The 19,921-nt window shown below is 41.5% G+C and overlaps 1 protein-coding gene across 3 annotated transcripts in view; it reads left to right on the forward strand.

Moving 5' to 3' along the window:
• Positions 1-6,445: 6,445 nt before the first annotated feature.
• The window catches only part of kdm4aa (lysine (K)-specific demethylase 4A, genome duplicate a), a 34,385-nt gene continuing 20,909 nt past the window's right edge, over positions 6,446-19,921 (forward strand). Inside the window, exons 1-9 of one of the 3 annotated variants that reach the window (XR_005077719.1) lie at positions 6,446-6,698; positions 8,032-8,204; positions 12,560-12,735; positions 12,938-13,052; positions 13,239-13,432; positions 17,600-17,649; positions 18,464-18,546; positions 18,714-18,833; positions 18,919-19,022. Coding sequence is in view for 1 of the 3 variants with exons in the window: in XM_037114480.1 (XP_036970375.1) it covers positions 8,064-8,204; positions 12,560-12,735; positions 12,938-13,052; positions 13,239-13,432; positions 17,600-17,649; positions 18,919-19,022; positions 19,165-19,302 (918 nt within the window). In the remaining 2 variants the exon portion in view is untranslated. Of the gene's footprint in view, positions 6,699-8,031; positions 8,205-12,559; positions 12,736-12,937; positions 13,053-13,238; positions 13,433-17,599; positions 17,650-18,463; positions 18,547-18,713; positions 18,834-18,918; positions 19,023-19,164; positions 19,303-19,921 lie in introns of those variants that run through there. The other 2 variants (XM_037114480.1, XR_005077720.1) reach the window with 2 other exon arrangements.

Below are 19,921 nucleotides of genomic sequence, written 5' to 3' on the forward strand. Positions count from 1 at the left end.
CACTCCCCACTGCCACACACTCCTCCTTTCTTCTTTCTGCTGCTTATCACATCCCTGTCCGCCCAAACAGTGCTGAAGCTGGGAACCACCACGCTGTGGTCCAGGATGTGTGAGTGAAGCCACGTCTCTGTGAAAACACAACACACTGCACTCATGATATTCCCTCTTAGGTTTTATCAGGGCTGTGAGCCTTTCTTTCTTATTCCCTACAGACCTCAGATTCCCAGAGTTGCCAACTCTCCCAATTCACACGGGAGACTCGCGATTTTTAACCCTATCTCCCTCGATTCTCCCGGTCAGTAATTTCTCCCATTAATCTCCCGATTTCACAGTTAAGGAAACAAGTAAGATTGTGGGGGATATTTGTCCAATGGGGTGGGGTGGCAAGGGGTGGCCATGGCCACCTCACGCTGAATCCTGGCCACCCTATTGGCCACTCTGGCCTGACCCCAACCACCCATGCAACCACCATAACACAGCTGTCACTACTTGCCGGCCCATACATTGACGAGACTGTGGCTGCCCGCCATAGTCTAATTTGCCCCACCATATTCTAAATATGTGGAATGTGAATAAACATATCAGCCTTTTCAACGCATACCGACGTTTCAGTCAGTCTCTCTTGTTTGCATTACCTTTAATGACTTCAATACTGCTAATTCAGGGCTGTATTAGTGAAAAAATAATAATATGAAGCTGTTATCGAACCTGGAGCATCACGCCCTTGGAGGCTCCTCCACTCGCACACATACACAGCAAGGTGGGTCCGTGTGTTGGTCTGAAGCAGCCATGAATTAGTTACAAAATGACAAAAATGTCACCCATGACTGACTGTTACGGTGAGTTGAAGAGTATCAGAAACATCTAGTTTGTTATTGTAGATGTGACAGGGTCAGTTTCTGTGTTGTATCTCAGTATATTGTTTAGTTTGCTGTGATTGTTAAAGACATTTATGTTACACTGCATGTTGTGTTATTTTGCATGTTATGCTGTGTTTTTACAGAGTTGGGTTTAAGTATCTTGGGGTCTTGTTCACGAGTGAGGGAAGGATGGAGCGTGAGATTGACAGGCGGATCGGTGCGGCGGCCACAGTAATGCGGTCGTTATACCGGTCTGTCGTGGTGAAGAGAGAGCTGAGTCGAAAGGCGAAGCTCTCGATTTACCGGTCAATCTACGTTCCTACCCTCACCTATGGTCATGAACTTTGGGTCATGACCGAAAGAATAAGAACCTGGATACAAGCGGCTGAAATGAGTTTCTTCCGCAGGGTGGCAGGGCGCTCCCTTAGAGATAGGGTGAGGAGCTCTGTCACCCGGGAGGAGCTCGGAGTAGAGCCGTTGCTCCTCCACATCGAGAGGAGCCAGTTGAGGTGGCTCGGGCATCTGTTTCGGATGCCCCCGGAACGCCTTCCTCGGGAGGTGTTCCTGGCATGTCCCGCTGGGAGGAGACCCCGCGGAAGACCCAGGACACGCTGGAGCGACTATGTCGCCCAGCTGGCCTGGGAACGCCTTGGGATCCTCCCAGAAGAGCTGGAGGAAATGTCCGGGGTGAGGGAAGTCTGGGTGTCCCTTCTCAGACAGCTGCTCCCGCGACCCAGTACCGGATAAAGCGGAAGAAGATGGATGGATGGATGGATGGATGGGTTGTAGTTGTGTTTTATGTTGACTTGTATCTCGTTTTATTTTAACTGACCGTGAACTACTCACAGACCTGCCAGCAGCAGTCTAATTGATAACGAGCCACAGATGGTGGTGAGCAGGAGAGTGCCCTTTATATTTCAGAGGCGAGTGCACACAAGGAGCACCAAACAGCCAGATCGCGAGGAGAGGACCGACTGCTGAAGAGAGCACCCGCACCTGAAGCACAGCAGCCCCGTCCACTCGGTGTGACAACTCCAGCCCAGAGAAGTAGTGTGTGCTTCACCTGGAGTGCAGAGCGCGGGAGAACAGAGAAGGCTGTGGAACCAGGTGGAGGAGAGACTGCGTGGAGTAGGTGAGCTGGTGTGTCAGTGGAGGACTGATGGCTTAGCGCCCCCACATCAGGTGGATTGAGTGCCGGACTGCGGAGGCCAAGGGAGCGAGAGAGCGGGGTGTGGGCTGTAAACACGGACGAGTGCGACCTTCATCCCGGCTGGAGTTGAGGGGAAGCAACTTGGGCTCGTAGAGGGGTGTTGTCACAATGCACCCCTTAGCAACAGCTAAGTACCCTCTTCTTCCTCTTTTTAACATGATTTGGGGTTGTTTACCCCATCTATTTTTTATTTTATTTATTTATTTTTTTCCCCCTGTGTGTGTGCACTGACTGAAGGCCTTGTCCACCTCTGAGGAAGACGGGGACTGCTGTCACGGCCGGGTCCGAGAGTGGGCTATCCAGGGGCACAGAGGGATCCTTGGGGGAGACTTTGGGCTGGGTTCATTTTATTACCTCTTTGTTTTATTTTAATAAATAACGTGTACATTGGCAATTGGAGTCATGGTTTTTTAACTCTGCTCAAACCCTGATTTTAATGAAGAACCTGTGTGTGTGTTTACCTTTGAGGGTCCTAGGCTCTCATACCTAGGTGGCGTTGTTGGCAACACCTTTTTTAACATCAGTTTTGAACCAATTGAAAACGGCACATGTATACACAAAAAATCTGATTTCATTTAAAACCTTTGGCATAAATAAATCCAGTGTTAGAGAAAGGAAATATTTTACCATTGTCTTCCACCACAGTCCTTGACATTAATTAGCATTACTGCGGCCGCCGCACCGATCCGCCTGTCAATCTCACGCTCCATCCTTCCCTCACTTGTGAACAAGACCCCAAGATACTTAAACTCCTCCACCTGAGGCAGTAGCTCTCCCCCAACCCGGAGGGGACAAGCCACCTTTTTCCGGTCGAGAACCATGGCCTCAGATTTGGAGGTGCTGATTCCCATCCCAGCCGCTTCACACTCGGCTGCAAACCGCCCCAGGACATGCTGGAGGTCCCGGCTCGAAGGAGCCAACAAGACCACATCATCCGCGAAAAGCAGAGATGAGATCCTGTGGCTCCCAAACCAGATCCCCTCCGGCCCGTGGCTGCGCCTAGAAATTCTGTCCATGAAAGTAATGAACAGAACCGGTGACAAAGGGCAGCCCTGCCGGAGTCCAACATGTACTGGGAACAGGTCTGACTTACTGCCGGCAATGCGAACCAAGCTCCTGCTCCGCTCGTACAGGGACCGTACGGCCCTTAACAGGGGGCCCCCGACCCCGTACTCCCGGAGCACCTCCCACAGAATGCCACGAGGGACACGGTCGAATGCCTTCTCCAAGCATTATAACCAGAGAAAAAAATAAAATTATTGAAGTAGCCTATGACACAAGTATAAATATTGCAGTATATTGACCCAAACTTTTTGACTGAGGGATAATGTTAGGGTTCTTTTTCAGTGCCAGCTGAAATAGCCCGGTCAGAATGTTTTGATATAGAATTCAAATGTTTCACTATGTAATTTTAAGTGGAGAACCAATTATCATTGTTTTTCTAACAGCATTCTAGATAGTGAGTGTATGTATGTATGTATGTATGTATGCGCGCCCCCACAGGGTTGTACAGCATGTGCTAGGCATGTTGGCTGCATCACTTCATTTGCCTCTGTTCTTACCCTGATGCACCCATCACTCTGGGACAGGGTAAATCAGGACTCATCAAACCACATGACCCTCTGCAAGGTCCAGAGTTTGTGGGGGCCGCGGGCGGAGAGGGAAGGGGGGGCAGTTCTGGGAGAGAGTTCAGCATCCTGGTGGCCTGGTGCATGAAGCTGTCTCTCAGTCTGCTGGTTCTCGCCCGGAGGCTCCTCACCCTCCTCCCGGATGGCGGGAGACTGAAGAGATGGTGGTTGGGGTGGGTGGGGTCGCCCGCAATGCTGAGTGCTTTGCAGGCTAGGCGTGTTTTGTAAATGTCCTGGAGGGAGGGGAGGGGGGTACCGATGATCCTCTCAGCTGCTCTCACTATGCGCTGCAGGGTCTTCTTGCAGGATGCAGTGCAGCTGCCGTACCACACAGTGATGCAGCTGGTCAGGATGCTCTTGGTGCCGCGGTAGAAGGTGCGCATGGTGGGGACTGGTGCTCTGGCTCTTCTCAGTCTGCGGAGGAAGTAGAGGCGCTGCTGAGCTTTCCTGGCCAGTGATGCGGTGTTGCTGCTCCAAGAGAGGTCCTCAGAGAGGTGCACACCCAGGAACTTGGTGCTGCTCACTCTCTCCACAGCAGCACCATTGATGGTCAGTTCCATTGGTCCAATTTTTATGCTCCCTAGCAAATTGAAGCCTTTTTTTCCAATTAGCCTCACTAATTAGTGGTTTTCTTAAGGCTGCACAGCTGTTCAGTTGCAATCTCTTGAGTTCCCTACACATTGTGCGTGTGGAAATGCTCTTACATTCACTATTAAACATAGCCCTGAGTTCTACTGTTGTCGTTTTTACCAAACATTTCAGTGATCGGGTTATCACTCAGGACTTTTTTCCAACCACTTTCTCGAAGACGATGCATGAAGTCTCCCCACACTATCCTTCCAGTTGTTAATAATGCATTGGACAGTTCTTAAACCAATTTTGGTAGTTTCTGCAATCTCCTCAGATGTTTTCTCTGCTTGATGCATGCCAATGATTTGACCCTTCTCAAAAGATAATCATCCATGCAGTGGCTCTTACCTATTTGCTTAGTTAAATCCAGGTGGCAACTGTTTATTTTTTGGCCAGGTAGTGTGTAACTATATATAACTATACATGTATATGTAACCCACAGCATCTGGGTGTTAGCTGCCGGAATCCCCCTACAGCTCCCCTGGACTCTGCATTGTTTTTTTTTATTGTTGTTTGTGTCATGTGTCATTGTTAGTGTCTTGGGGAGAGCAGGAAAGTGAGCTAAGGTTATTCTTGTTATCACAGGACACGGGTAAATAAATTTTGATTAGCAAAAAGAAAGAAAAAGGTATATCAAATAACAATCTAGAGTCAAAATATCTAATACTATTAAAATAGATTTAATAGGCTACTTTCAAATCAGATTAAATACACTGTGGAAAGGAATCAATTACAAAATGTAAAATACAAAATATCAAATGGGAAGTTAACAAGAAGAGCTAAAGCTATGCTCTACACTATCACAGACTACAGAAAAAATGGCAACAACATATATATATATATATATATATATATATATATATATATATATATATATATATATATATATATATATATATATATATATATATATATATATATATATAGTTAATTTGTCATTCATGACTGGTGTTGTCCCTGCTAATTTTAAGCCTGCTGTGGTTAAGCCACATCTTGAGGCAGGATCTCTAAATAACAAGAGTTGTGTCAACTTGTAGTTGTTGCAACTCAGGCTACCTTCTTACTAATAATCCTCTGGAACCTTTCATTCAGCTTTCAGAGCCTGTCATTCCACTGAAGCTACCCATATTAAAGTGGTAAATTACATTTTACTTGTAACTGTCACAGAGACAGTTTCATCGATGTGTTTATTCTGTATGTTTCCTTTTATAAATGCATTAACATTTAAGCTCATAAAGTCATTAAAAGTTTATCATAAATTTGTCTAAAAGGTACTTAAACATATCTGTTTAAGAATACATTGCAGAATAAAACAGCATGGCTGTGGATGAAGAACAAGCAACACCAGAGTAACGTTATTCTACATGTGGTCCAAGAGGCGCACATGGTAATTTTCCTTATATGTTTTCATGTTTACGTGTAATGTTGTAAATATACATTTTTATGTACATTAATGGTGCATTTTAAGTTATTTTATTTTACTTCATCACATATAGTTTGTGTCAGATATTCTGTCAATGGAACTTTTAAACTGTGATTTTATTGTTCTTTTTTGTACATGTGACATATTTTGCATGTCTGTCCATCCTAGGAGATGGAGCCTCCTCTGTGGCTCTTCCTGAGGTTTCTTCTATCAACTCCTGTTAAATAGGGTTTTTACCATCAACATGTCAATGTTTTCCTCACTTGAACTGAGGGCTAAGGACAGCAGATGTCGTTCACTGCACTGATTATAAAGCCTATTGAGGCGATGTGTCTGTGATTTTGGGCTATGTAAATGAATCTGATATTTGCAATTTGCAACTTCACCACTAGATGCCACTAAATCCTACATACTGGACATTTAAGTCCTCTTTCAGTGGTTGTCTTCATTCTTTGTTCCACATTGGGGTGATAAATACAGTGATTAAGGTTTTAAATGCAGTCTGTTCTCGAAAAACAACTTAAAGTTAGATGGGTTAATTAACTGGTATGCTGGATTTAAATAGCAGTGAATACCAGTATGTTTAATATTACATAGCGTCATACAAGCACGTATGAGTTGGCAAAGGAACGTAGATGTTGTAACATAACAATCCAGTATTTCTCCCATACAATGTTTTTAATCGGTCGGGAACGACAAAATTGCAGCGCAGCCTCGTTATTGAAATACATCATCAGTATGAGGGATGGTCTGGTAAAGAGGGTGGTCTGATTGGTTGGGAGACTACGGAACCCCTCCTGCTGAGCTCCATGTAAACAAATACACACTGGGCATGCGTCATTGGAATAATGGAGGACTGTCTTTTCTAACCGGACCTATCATGTCAATATTTCTACTCTACTACCTGTGATCTGAGAAAATAACAACTCGCTCACCTTACTGCGTGTGTAAGTTAACGTCTGCTACTATAGAATGAGTTTGTTTCATGGAAAATCGTAGTAACTCTAAGTTTGTGCAAAAGAAACTGACGGTCAGCAACAAGCTATGTTTGCTAGTTGGTAAACGTTAGCTGAGAGCGGAGGCAGCTGTCAGATCTCCCAGTCTCACACGCTTGTTAGCGGATACATCCTTATGAGGTTAGACAAACCGAGCACATTATCTGTAAATGTTTGTTGTTTATTGTTTACTCCTGAATATGGCAGTGCGGTTTTATGTTGACTACACTTCTCATTCCCAATACACAGAGCAAGTTATGCTGTAGTTAGCATGTTAGCTAGCGGGCTGGCTAAATATTTTCCCGAGGAGCAGCGCTGTCAGTGGGCCACGGTGTGTGACAGGCGTGGGATTCACCCTATCACAGATGGAGGGTCGGAACAAATCAGAATTGTGTCCAACCAGGGTCAGACAATGGAGCCCAACTCTCCAAGCTTTTGCTAGTCAAGTCCGTAGTGCCGGAGTTCAGGGTAAATGTTGCCTGTTAGCAAAAAGTGAACATCTCGTCGGTTGGTTAACTGTACATCTCATAGTTAATGTAGTTAGATGGGAAGTTTATGAGTTTTCTCAAGTGTTCAGCAGCAGCGCGACTAGTCTACTGGTAACTAAAAAGTAAAAAAAAAACACACACACAAAAAACAGGATTTGCTATTTCTGTAATATGACATCAGTATTATTACGCGTTGTCCTCTAAAGTTTTTATGTTTGTTTTTTTTTTTTCAAATGGGAAAAAAGATTTCTCAAATCTGAAACTGGGTTTTAAATTGTGTTCCACGTACAGTCAGTGGTTAGAGTAAAGTGTCTTTATTTTTTTTTATTTGGACCTGGTCTCATGAGGTCAAGGTAGAGAAAGGAGTTAATGTTGCCCTTTTACACTCCTGACCAATAGAATAACATTTTCACATGAGAAAAAGCTTTTACAATAAATGGCATGGCTTCATCTAGTCCAGTTTTGATTTTTGTTATACATGTTTTGGAGTTAGTGTGATCTGGATGGAGGAAAAATTGTGAAGTCAAACCTTTTTTTCTTTTGTCACAAATGGAATGAATGGCTCACAAATATGACACAGGTTTGAAATCATTAAAGCTGTTGCTAGTAAGGTTTAATAACTTTAAGTGGTGTAACCATGAAGAACTGTCTAAGAAATGCATTGCACTACTTTAAGTTTCCCCTTAACTCCCAAATTAGAGCAACGTAAGCATTGTGCTTGAGGTGGTCTGTTACTGTAAAGTGATGGCACAGAATTAATGCAGACACTGTTGTCATGATGTCTACTTTTTCCACAGATCAGAGTTAAGGTCAAAGAAACAATTCCAGGATGACCACAGACACATCCCCAGCCCAAAGCATGGGCTCCAGAATGATGACGTTCACCCCATCCCAAGAGGAGTTCAAGAACTTTAGCCGCTACATAGCCTATATGGAGTCACAAGGAGCACACAAAGCTGGAATGGCAAAAGTAAGACTGATCTGTTGTTATTATGACACAGTGTGTTGTCTGATTATTTCTTCGTTAATGTACAATGTGTGGTATAGATTATACTGTTTGGGGTTGGGATGATCTACTGTTTCATACTGAAATAGGACTTCATTATTAGCCATGCTACTTGGCTCAGTAATTCGGGTCCGGGCAGCTAAGCTGCCAGGACACTATTGTATTCCCAGGAATTCTTTCTTTCTTCCGAGGAAGTCATACTTGCCAAGGGCGAAAACTCACCAGACTTTACTGAAATGTCCGACCCCATGCCAGATTTACTTGATTTCAAGGGGGGGGGGGGGCCACAATAAGCGTTTAAATTTTAAAAAACTTTAAAGATACCTACAAAATCAACAGTATATGCTACAGTTTTGAAACTTTAACCAAACTGTAGCCCCAATACTGCCAAAACTTTAGTCCACTTAAACTCATTGTAAATTATGAAGTCAGTTTTTTTCAAAACCTGTAAAACTTATAAAAACCTATCTCCTCCCACAATTTTTGCTCAATTGTCACCAAACTTGCTAGAGAGCATCTTCAGGCCATCCTCCACAAAACTTGTTTCACAGATTTTTGATTTATCAAAAATTAAACCTACACTGCATCAGAATGTGTGACTGTAAACATTACTGTGAACATATACTATCAAAGTCTTGCTAAAGTCATTTTCAATCTTCCTGAAAAAAATTGAGAATATTTTGTAGTGAATGGTTGATGAAGTCTGACAAATATCAGAATTTTATCTCAAAAACTGAATTTTTGAGAACATTTTGAATTCTGCTGTCATGGGAACAACTTGAGTCAATGTGAGTGTGGCATTTTTAATCATCAGATTTTCTCTTATTAAGCAAAACACTTCACAGAGTTAAAAACAAATCACCAACATTTTCATGCTGTCAAGAGGCAATTTATGTATTATCAGATTTTTGTTCAGGTAACAGAATTTCTGACATTTTGACCATTTTTGAAATCTGCCTTAACAACAGCTATCCGGACAGTGACTCCAGAGTTGACAAATGAAGCTACACAGCAGGTCTCACTTCCAGCCAATAAGCTTAGTGAGTTAGGAGCTGGTTCTTGGTGTCAGGGGTTGTTGATTCGAGACTCAGCAAGGGTGATGATGATGATGACAGATCAAAATGTCAGATGTCCTCAACATGAAACACAAGACAGTTGTCCTGATGGTGGCATCACAGCAAGACTCTAGATTAAATAAAGACCAATAGCTTGGACCGGACCATGGGTGAAAGCTAACCAAATTTTGCACAAAGGTCCAGTCTCATGCCAGATTACCTCAGCTGTAAACCCAAGCAAATAGTCCTGATGGTGACGCTACAGCAGGCATCTAAAGTTCAAAACTTTAAAAATTCATAACAAATCAACCACAGCTTCAGAACTTTCATCAAATTGTAGTCTCAATATTGAAGAAACTTTTGTACATTTAAACCTATTAAAAATTATGAACGTTTTTTTTCAAAAACTGTAAAACTTCCTCTCTCCTCCTTTGATTTATCAAAAAAATTGAGCCCCAAAAACTGAATTTTTCACAGCATTTTAAATTTTTCTTTCATGTGAACAATTGGAGTCAGTGCAATAATGACATAGCTAAACATCAGTTATTCACTTATGGAGCAAATCAGTCATTTTTACCACACAAATTACCAACATCTCCATGCTGCAATATGTGGATTTTCAGATTTTTCTATTAATAACTGAATTTTTTGCAGTGGTTTCAAATCTGCCTGCAAAACAGTGAATGGCTTACTCAGTTTGTGAAGCCACTGTTGTTTTGCCACTTGCCAATTAGCTCAGAACGATAGATGACAGTCTTTGGTTCCAGAAGTTGTGAGTTCAAGCCACAAGTGGTCCAAAATGAACGTTGTTGTCAACTGTGTTGTCTTCCTGTTCTCCTGTTTGTTGCTCAGAATTGCCTAAATTTGCCAAAAATAGCCTGGACCTGACACATCGCTGCACAGCAGCTGTAATTATTATTTAGTGGTTCATAGTGAACAGGACAAGTAGTACAGAAATTGATTCAAGCTGAGACTACAATTAGCCCAGTCCATTACCTGAACCAAGGCCCTGTCAAAGAAAAAGAGAAGCAAATATTTCTTTGTAATCTTAGTATAGTTTTCATGTAAATGCAACACTTCCTACTTCACAGTAAAAACCTTCCAAATAAGAATTTCATTTCACATTGTCTCACTGCATCAGGGCATAGTCCTGTACTATCATAGTTCACATGGTAAATGTTGCATAATGCACATTTCTACAGTGCTAATTACATTATTACAGTATGTAATTCCACTCATATCTTCTTTACCGTTTCTTTCCGATTGCTGTTAAGCTACCATCAGTAAAACTTGACAAATATGAGTTTCAGGGATGATAACAAAGTTGCAATAAAAAATAAAAAGCTGCAATCAGTGATGAACAGGCCCTCGCTCCATGCACGTCAGGCTGCGGTGCCGTTGGAGGGTGCTCTCAGCTGTTACTTGTATGACCTCCAGTGTCCAGTAGGTGGTGCTATGGATATGACATGGTATTGATGCATAGATGTATTCAGCGCAACACTCTCTACCCTAGAAATTGTATGTTGAAGTTATTAGGAATTCCTGCTTCATGGTAAAGCATCAAAATGTAGCGCACCACCAGGTATGACATAGGCGAAAGCTTTTGAGCACTTGTCATCTTCAAAGTCTGAGGATGATACTTACTGAATTTGAAGTCTGTGGTGCTAAATCTGTAGGAGGACTTCGTTAAAGTACGAGGCATGGAACTGAGGGTTTTGGTCTATGGACCATTTTGTGTGTCTGGTCATGATACATCCCGAATTTGGTAAATTTATGTCAGTGATTCCAATAGGGGGCACTATAGAGTCCCCTGGCCCCACTCATACCCAGTCAAGTTGAATTATCAAATTTTTTGCCAGATGTGACGTACATACCGAGTTTGGTGCGTTTTGGGGTATGTTCAGGCCTTCAAAACTATACTTAAAGTAGCAGAAAATTAATAATAATCCAGACAGATTCAGTAGTGCCCTCGCACTGGTCAGTGCTTGAGCCCTAATAGAAGCCCCTTTCACAGAGAGAAGCCGCATTATTGCCACAGCGGTGGTTCGCCAATTCTCCGCCGTTGGTCATTCTCACAGAGCGAAGCAGCTCCGCCTTAAAGATGAACCGCTGAGTGTTTCAGACAGAAAGCCGGCGCTGCAGCTCCTAATGATGGCACACTTCATAATGATGACGTCTGTGTGTTTTCAAGGTGTTTCCCCTAGGGCTGCTCCCAAATAGTCGAGCAAGCACTGGTCAACCAAAAACTCATTAGCCGACCAAAATTTCATTGGTCGATTGGCCACAGAAAAAAAATAAAAAAACATTTGGAGCCGTGTCTTGTCAAAATTAATTCAAAATCTATGTGACTGGCGGCTGGCCTGTGTATAAGAGACTGGAGGGCTTTTAATTTGAAGGGCCAGATACAGGCAGTCATGACACTCACTCACTGTCAGTGTTTTTTTTTTTTTTTTAACAAGACAGGTCCCTTCCACATTGCGGTTAGACAGTTAAAAATTAAAAGTCAATTAAGTAGGGAAAGACGTCTAAAATATGGGATCATTTTGAAAACAAGGATGACCCCAGGAAGGTGACATGCAAACTTTGCAAGAAAAACTTCGCCTATCACTCCTCCACGACAAACATGTAAGTAGTACATGTAAAGCAGAGTTGTGGGGCTGAGCTGACTTATCCAGTCAAACTGGTTTGGTTCACCAATGCTGCACTTCTGATACCACCTCCAGAGGCAGATTAGCGCCAGAGAGAAATTTCATCCCTGCCACCTCAGAAACATTCACGCAGAGGCGGAGAATTGGCGCAGGATTGCCGCATCCAAACGGCAGTGTAAATGGGGCTACTGAATGGCATTCAGGGTAAACAGTAATACCGAATTCTGTCACTAGGTGTTGTACTTGATTAAGCTGCTTCCAAGCAGAACAGAATAAGAACCCATGGATGAGAGTATAGAAGTACCTCAGTCCATCAGGGCAGAGACACGTTGTGATTTTTTAGCATTTTATAACAAGCAGTTAACAGAGCTTTGGATTCCACAGTTCCTTGAAATACTTTAAAGTCTGTGAATTTGAGAGAAAAGAATCATGGTCTTTTGAAATAAATAAATAAATAAATAAATAAATAAATGGACAAGGGTCATTGTAGTAAGGCGTTAGCATAATGCTCGTCTTCGCACTGCTAATTTCATCAGAGTCATTTCACACTCGCCACATGATGCTCTGAGTTTCTCTTTAGTTTTCATTCCATTTCTGTTATGTTTTTCTGTTGCAGGTTATTCCACCTAAAGGCTGGAAACCTCGGCAGACATATGATGACATCGATGACCTGGTAATTCCTGCTCCCATTCAGCAGGTAGTGACCGGGCAGTCAGGACTGTTCACACAGTACAACATTCAGAAGAAGCCAATGACCGTCCACGAGTTCCGCAAGACCTCCAACATGGACAAGTCAGTTTACATAGTAGATTATAAACTAGTGTTGATCAATTAATGTTTTTCACACAGTTATTATGACACTATAAGACGCACAGCCTGGTGTAGTATGCCATTTCCATTAGCCTATCACCACTAGCCTTTGATTACCAGACATGGTCATTCCATGGACTTCAAATTATTTTTACTCTATACCTCAAAACATTTTTGACTGTAGGTTCTGCAGTCCCCGATATGTGGATTTTGACGAGCTGGAGAGGAAGTTTTGGAAGAACCTGACCTTCAACCCACCCCTTTATGGGGCTGATGTCAGTGGAACGCTCTATGATTCAGTGAGTAGCAATAGGTTGGATAGTGTCACTTACATTTCTTCATTGTGTTCAAACAGACCTTTCCATTTCATGCTCACATACTCATCAATCTCTAGTAATTTATTTTGTTCATGATCACTCAAAAGTCACATATTGCACTTTTACAACAATGCCATTTACGCCCTCTGCTGAATCCATCCTTTATAGGATGTGACTGAATGGAACATTGGCCATTTAAACACCATTCTGGACACTGTGGAGAGCGAGAGCGGAATCGAGATCAAAGGAGTCAACACACCGTACCTCTACTTTGGCATGTGGAAGAGTGCCTTTGCGTGGCACACTGAGGACATGGATCTGTACAGCATCAACTACTTGCACTTTGGAGAGCCAAAGTCATGGTAAAGTCAGTGACACACACTCACACTGCTGGACACACGTCACACATAGAGCTTTCCCAAACGATTATTTTTCAAACGATTAATCTAGCGATTATTTTTTTCGATTAGTCAACTAATCTAACGATTAATTTAACATTACATGACCAAACAAAAGTAACGTAGTTACTGTAACTGGCGTTGGTAACTTATATGAGGAAAAAATACCGCAGCTCCCGCCTGGCCTACCGACTCATCATCGCATTTCTGCCCGAAAAACGGCGTCTGTCACTGGCAAAAACCTTCAACTCACTGAAGTGGTTGTGTTGATAGAAATCACTGCGATGGTCAGCCCTCCCGACTGACACGGTGGTTTGTCTTGACTCCAGCGGTACTTCGCTCTGTTTGAATTACCAACGGTGAAGAATTGATGAACCGCTGCTGCGGCGTTAACGCAGCATCTTTGTGAGAGAAGGGCTATTCTCAGCATCCGCGGGTCCTACCACTTCCTGTTTGGGACCGACGCGTCATCCCAGCCCTAGTCACACATTGTTTCTGCTTGATAACCTAAATGTGATAATACAGTAAACCTGTAAGCAATCCTGTCCTTCTGCAGGCATGCAAAATACAACATCTCATTTGAATTAGTTACGTATATTGTTCACATACTGATTTTGAGCCATAATAAGAAAATATACTTCTGTTTCCTTTTATAGATCACCATCAGGAATCAGTCCAAAAACCCCAAAATAATTTAGAATTTTTCACTTCCCTTGATATCACTGTGTTCTTTTTTCACATTTTGTTCTGTGACATAAAATACGCCCTAAAAGGTCCTAAGAGAAGCTGAGTCTCATTCCTAACTCGCCAAACACTGACGCATTGGGACGGTGGCCAACCCATCCTACAAACCCAAAGTGTATTTGGAGCAGCAACACCGAGACTCATCTACTCACTAGTCCATCTTTACAGGCTCTTTTCAGTTACAAACTCTTCTAACTCTGACTTTACAACTTGTGCATTAACCAGTTTAGCTTGCTATACATCTCTAGCATTGTATGATGTTCAGTGGTGGTGATGTACAAGTCATACTCCAGTATGCTGTTTGTTTGGAGTGTTTGTCCTGTATGTGCTCACTCAGAAATTAACACTACACTTATGCAAGATGCAATATGCACATCAATGGTGGGAGCAGTGTAGCACCAGTTTGGGGATGTAACTGGGTCGGGAGTCAGTAAACAAGTCAGTAGCAGCAGGGGCAACCATTAGACGACAAGCTTACGTGTGCCACATAGTGATATCATCCAGTAACAAGCATAGTATATAGGCAAGTATGTGAATAACCATGTTCATCACACAGTTGGTTGTTCATGCAAATGTGTGGTTCATAAGCAAGTACATCATGGCATCAAGACTGCTTAAAAACAGCAGGAGAAGTTATTGGTGTTCTTTTTTGCTGTTTTTACTAAGGTCATCACACATCTGAGTGAGGCCATCATATATGGAAATGTCGTTCATTCAAAGTAAATATGGTGGACCTTAGATATGACTTCACTACGGAGATAAACTAGTCCACTCAGCTTATTGAATCCTTCGACTCACCTGTTAATGCTATCATTATGCTAGCAAGATTCAAAGTCAATAACATAACGGTCAACAAGCAGTAGATATAATTTTACAGCATGTTAAACACCAAGACACGCTAGTTAACCATAAATGTCCATAAATCCCCCCCAAATATACATGAACAAATGAGTGTTTGTCTGACTGTAGCTTGAAGTGGTGAGTTGAACAGCGAACAGGATGCTGGAGGATCTCTTAATGCAGTGCATTCAGAGGGACAGTCTAACAACTGTAGTGTGGTGTAAACACACATAAGGTCGGTTTACCAGCTTTTTCAAATCAAACAGGGTTACTCACCCATTTATGACTAATCAATTAGTTATTATGGACAGTTCAAAATAAAGTGCAAAAGTCTGTATATAGTGTAGAGGCACATGGTAATCTTGAATTCTGAATGTAACAATTCAGTATAATGCAGATATTAAGTAATAAGGATTGAAATTGGAGTGGGATTGCAGAGGAAGATTGACAGCACTAAGATACAGCGCATTGCCATATCCTTCAGGTTCGCAGTCAGGCACTTTGATACAGGGGCGAAAATCCCATTTCATAGTTTGTGGGGGGGGGACAATAAACAGTAAAATTTTAGAGAATAATTCTAGGGGGGACAAGGAATAAAAATTGCAGCCTGTCTCTTATACAGCATCTTTTACCGCAGTTTGAGGCTTTAGTCTCTCAGTCTCTCCAACAGGCAGGCACTGGCTGAGTCCACCTGCACATGTCTAGATTTAAAACGAAATGAGTGAAATCAAATTAACATGTACATGAAATGAATAGATTAATTATCAGGTAAACGTCTAAGTTTGTTCATCAGATTTCTCATAATCAGAAAACTGCCTTTTTCCAGATGAAAGATATCAGATTATGCTATCTCTCTCCCTCTCTCTCTCTCTCTCTCGCAGTGTTGCACTCTTGCACTGTCAGCAGGTTCAAAAGTCAAATGTTTTAAAAAATGCTATCAAAAGTAACGAGAATTACAATAATTACATTATACTGTATTAGTCCTTACAAATACATATACATACATACATACTATACAAATTCTTGTTTATTCACGTAGCACTAAAAAACAATGATATCGGAATAATACACATTATCTCTATTATATCTGACATAATACTTTTGTTCACTGTTCTAACTTCCACCACAGTCCATTAAATATCTTTACAAGAGGTAAAAGCTCCAAACAATCCGAAAACTACAGGAAATGCCTTAAAGAATAATCCAACATAAAACGAGTTCTCAAAAATATATATTTATTGTGTTGTCAACATCTGAAAACTATGCCACAAAACTGTATGTATTCTAACTCTCGAACTTTATAACTGTATGTATTCTAACTCTCTAACTCTGTCTCTCCATATCTATAGATTTTAACTTAGCTTAACAGCACTCATATTTCAGTAGGCTTTTGAATAATGCAGGATAAATGTTGCAGACAGCCTGGACCTGGCACTTTTTGTAAATGTGATGTGTGTTGTTGTAACTTATGTAACTATTTCTGTGTGGTATACACAGCTCTTAACCCGCAGCACGGTGTGAGTAGCAGGCTCCGTCCACATGCTGCTGCAGCTGCTAGCTCCGCCTGTTGAAAAGAGTGTGGGGTGGACTCAACCATTTCTAAGAATGGGGACTAAATATTTAAAAATGTAAATAGCACATTACTGTGCGATTATGATGAGCACTCTTTCCATTGTGCTTTCAGTAAATGCTACTGCATTGTTCAAAATGTATTAATTGTGTCTCAAATTATTCTGTGGGGGGCAGGTTTACTGGAGGGGCAAGTGTCCCCCCCTGTCCCACCCCCCGGGATTTCTGTCTATGCTTTGACAGATAGTTGTGGTGAAAGGTTTACATCCACTGGTAAGAACATGTGCGTCATGGCAGTCTTAAGTTCCACTAATGTCTACAGCTCTCATTTTTCTGCAGTGGACCAAGTGGAACACATTACTTTGTCTCAAAAAAATGTATGAAGTTTGCTTCAATAATGAATTTCTTCTTAAAACGTGAGCAAATCTACTGGATCAAAAATATACATACATTAACTTCAACAATCAGTTTTGGTGATTCTGACAACAACTGATGACCTTTCTGGGCCCATTTTAACTGGGCTTGTTTGGTACAACCATTAGACTCAGCTACAAAAATTACAATGAGACAGTCTCTAAGGAGCTGAGCTCAGCATTGATCTGAAGGACCACATTATTGATTTGAACAAGTCAAGAAATACACTTGGAGCCATTTCAAAGCAGTTACAGGTCCCAAGATTAACTGTACCAACAACTTTTTGATCATGGCAGTGACACAACTTTACCATGCCCTTTATACTTACCAACTACCACCTGCTGCTTAGAAGAAACTGGTCAGGATGGTCAAGTGTCAACCAAAAAACACCAAGAGGCAAGTCTGCAATGAATTAGAAGCTGCTGGAAGACAGGTCCACAGTCAAGTGTGTTGTACTTCAACATGAGCTGAGAGAATCATGATTCACATTTTAGCAGGAATTGTATTGCCCTGTTTTACTGCCATGACTTTTTTTGATATATTTGTACTAATGTTGCTCTACAGGTATGTTGTCCCACCAGAGCATGGGAAAAGACTGGAACGACTTGCCAAAGGTATGTGATAGGTTCCACTCCAAAGATGGATTTTAATGTGTAACAACAGGCACTTCACATCACATTTATCTCTACTCCCCCTTGAAATTGATCATTCACACTGTTGCTGCTCAAATCTTAACTGTTGGGTCACTTCAGCTTCACATGCTCATTGATATAAAAGAGGAAGTCAGAACTATTTACAGTGAACCTCTGTACTGTATGGAAAGTACCTCAGAGACCCCAACTGTAGTTAGAATTAAAATCCACTTGTAAAGAATATGTATATTGTGGCAGTCTTCAGTTCCAGAAGACTACTTTGTCACAAGAAACATCCATGAAGTTTGGTTCATTAATGAATTTATAATAGGTCTTCTGAAAATGTGACCAAATCTGCTGGATCAGAAATATATGTACAACAAAATGAAGGAACAGTTTTGGTGATTGGAAAAGTTTGTGTGAATCACATTTTCTTTTACTTGTGTGATACAGCTAATAGACTCCGCAAACACTACATTGAGAATGTATAAAGAGCTCAGTATTGATTTAAAAGAGCGCAGTACTGATTTGAACAAGTCAGGAAAGTTACAGGTCCCAAGATCAACTGTACAAACAACTGTCTGCAAGCACAGTTGTGTCACTGGCACAAAAAGAAAGACAACACAGATTAGAGAAAACTGGTCAGAAGTCAACCAAATACCACCAAAAAAAAGTCTGCAGTGAATTAGAAGCTGCAGGTGTCAGTGTCCACATGTGGACTGTGCTTAAGAACATGTGGACTGTGCTTAAGAAACAAGTCTGTGCTAGGAAGCTAACAAATTTTGTTTAACTTCAGCAATTCTGATGGAGAAGTGGTTAAAAATTCAGCCAGAAGACAACCAGAAGCTAACGGATGGAAATCAGAAGCAGCTAACTGAGGTGAAAATGGCTGAACAACAAAAAAATAATAGAATTACTGTATGTATAGTTTTGATCCAGCAGATTTGGTCACATTTTAAGAAGACCTACAATGAATTAATTAATCAACCAAATGTCATGAATATTTTTTTTGAAAAGTCATATGTGTTATACTTGTTACATCACAGAAAAATGAGAGCTGTAGAAATCATTGGAACTAGAGACTGCCATGATATACATGTCCCTTACAAGTGGATGTACACTTTTGACCTCAACTGTCTACATTTCCACTAATGGTTACAGTTACGGTTAGTGGCTCTTTAGTTTGTTTTAAAATACAAGAGCACAAAGAGAGAATTTCACTGATGCCATTGATATCTTCTGTATTTCCAGGATTCTTTCCAGGGAATGCTCAGAGTTGTGAAGCCTTCCTGCGCCACAAGATGACTTTGATTTCACCCTCAATCTTAAAGAAATATGGCATACCATTTGAAAAGGTGACCTTTCACTTACTTTGTTTTGACCCCAATACACTACAATACTTTATGTTTAAGAATAATGCTGCAGAATTGCAAATAACTAAACTAACAGGTGCACTTTCATGTATTATCTCTAACGATTCTGTGTTATCATTTTCAGGTCACACAGGAGGCCGGGCAGTTCATTTTGACGTTCCCATTTGGCTATCATGCAGGTTTCAACCATGGATTTAACTGTGCTGAGTCGACCAACTTTGCCACCCAGCGATGGATTGATTATGGCAAACAGGCAACACTGGTACACAGAAATATCATTTAAACAGCTGTGAATGGATGCAGGAATTGTTGCTCACAACAACAAAGCAATAATCACTAATTCATGATTCATTACTTTTAAATCTTTAGACCAATCATTTGGCCTGAACCAAAGCAAAAAGACTATTGATGCATGGTAGTTATGATTTGTTTAATGTTCGCACTGACTTACTGACAGTCTCAATAATCAGCACATGTACCAGTAGTTTATCCTTTGAATTAATCCTAAACTCCATCCTATGATAGGATCACACTGGCCACGATGCCAAATCGGTGCCAAATGGTGCAGTGGAACACATGACCTGAGAGAAGACAGGAGAACTGTGCTTGACCATCCTCATATGGTCAACTTTTAAGCTTTGTTAGTATGGACATTAACATTGTCTCTCAAGTTATGTGTTGCATACTTATTGGTACTCAGCCTTAATTTTAATCTCAACTACACACATGTAAAGTTTGGTGAATGAATCCTGCATGGGCAAACAGGCAGTCAAACAAGATTTTTTTAACCAAATCAAAGTTAAGTGATCCTGCTGTCACTGACGATTATTGGACAAAAACCCAGATCGAGTGGGCGGCTGTAGCTCAGTGGGTAGAGCAGG

Source organism: Acanthopagrus latus, chromosome 11 (genome assembly GCF_904848185.1).
Source record: "Acanthopagrus latus isolate v.2019 chromosome 11, fAcaLat1.1, whole genome shotgun sequence".
Lineage (NCBI taxonomy): Eukaryota > Metazoa > Chordata > Actinopteri > Spariformes > Sparidae > Acanthopagrus > Acanthopagrus latus.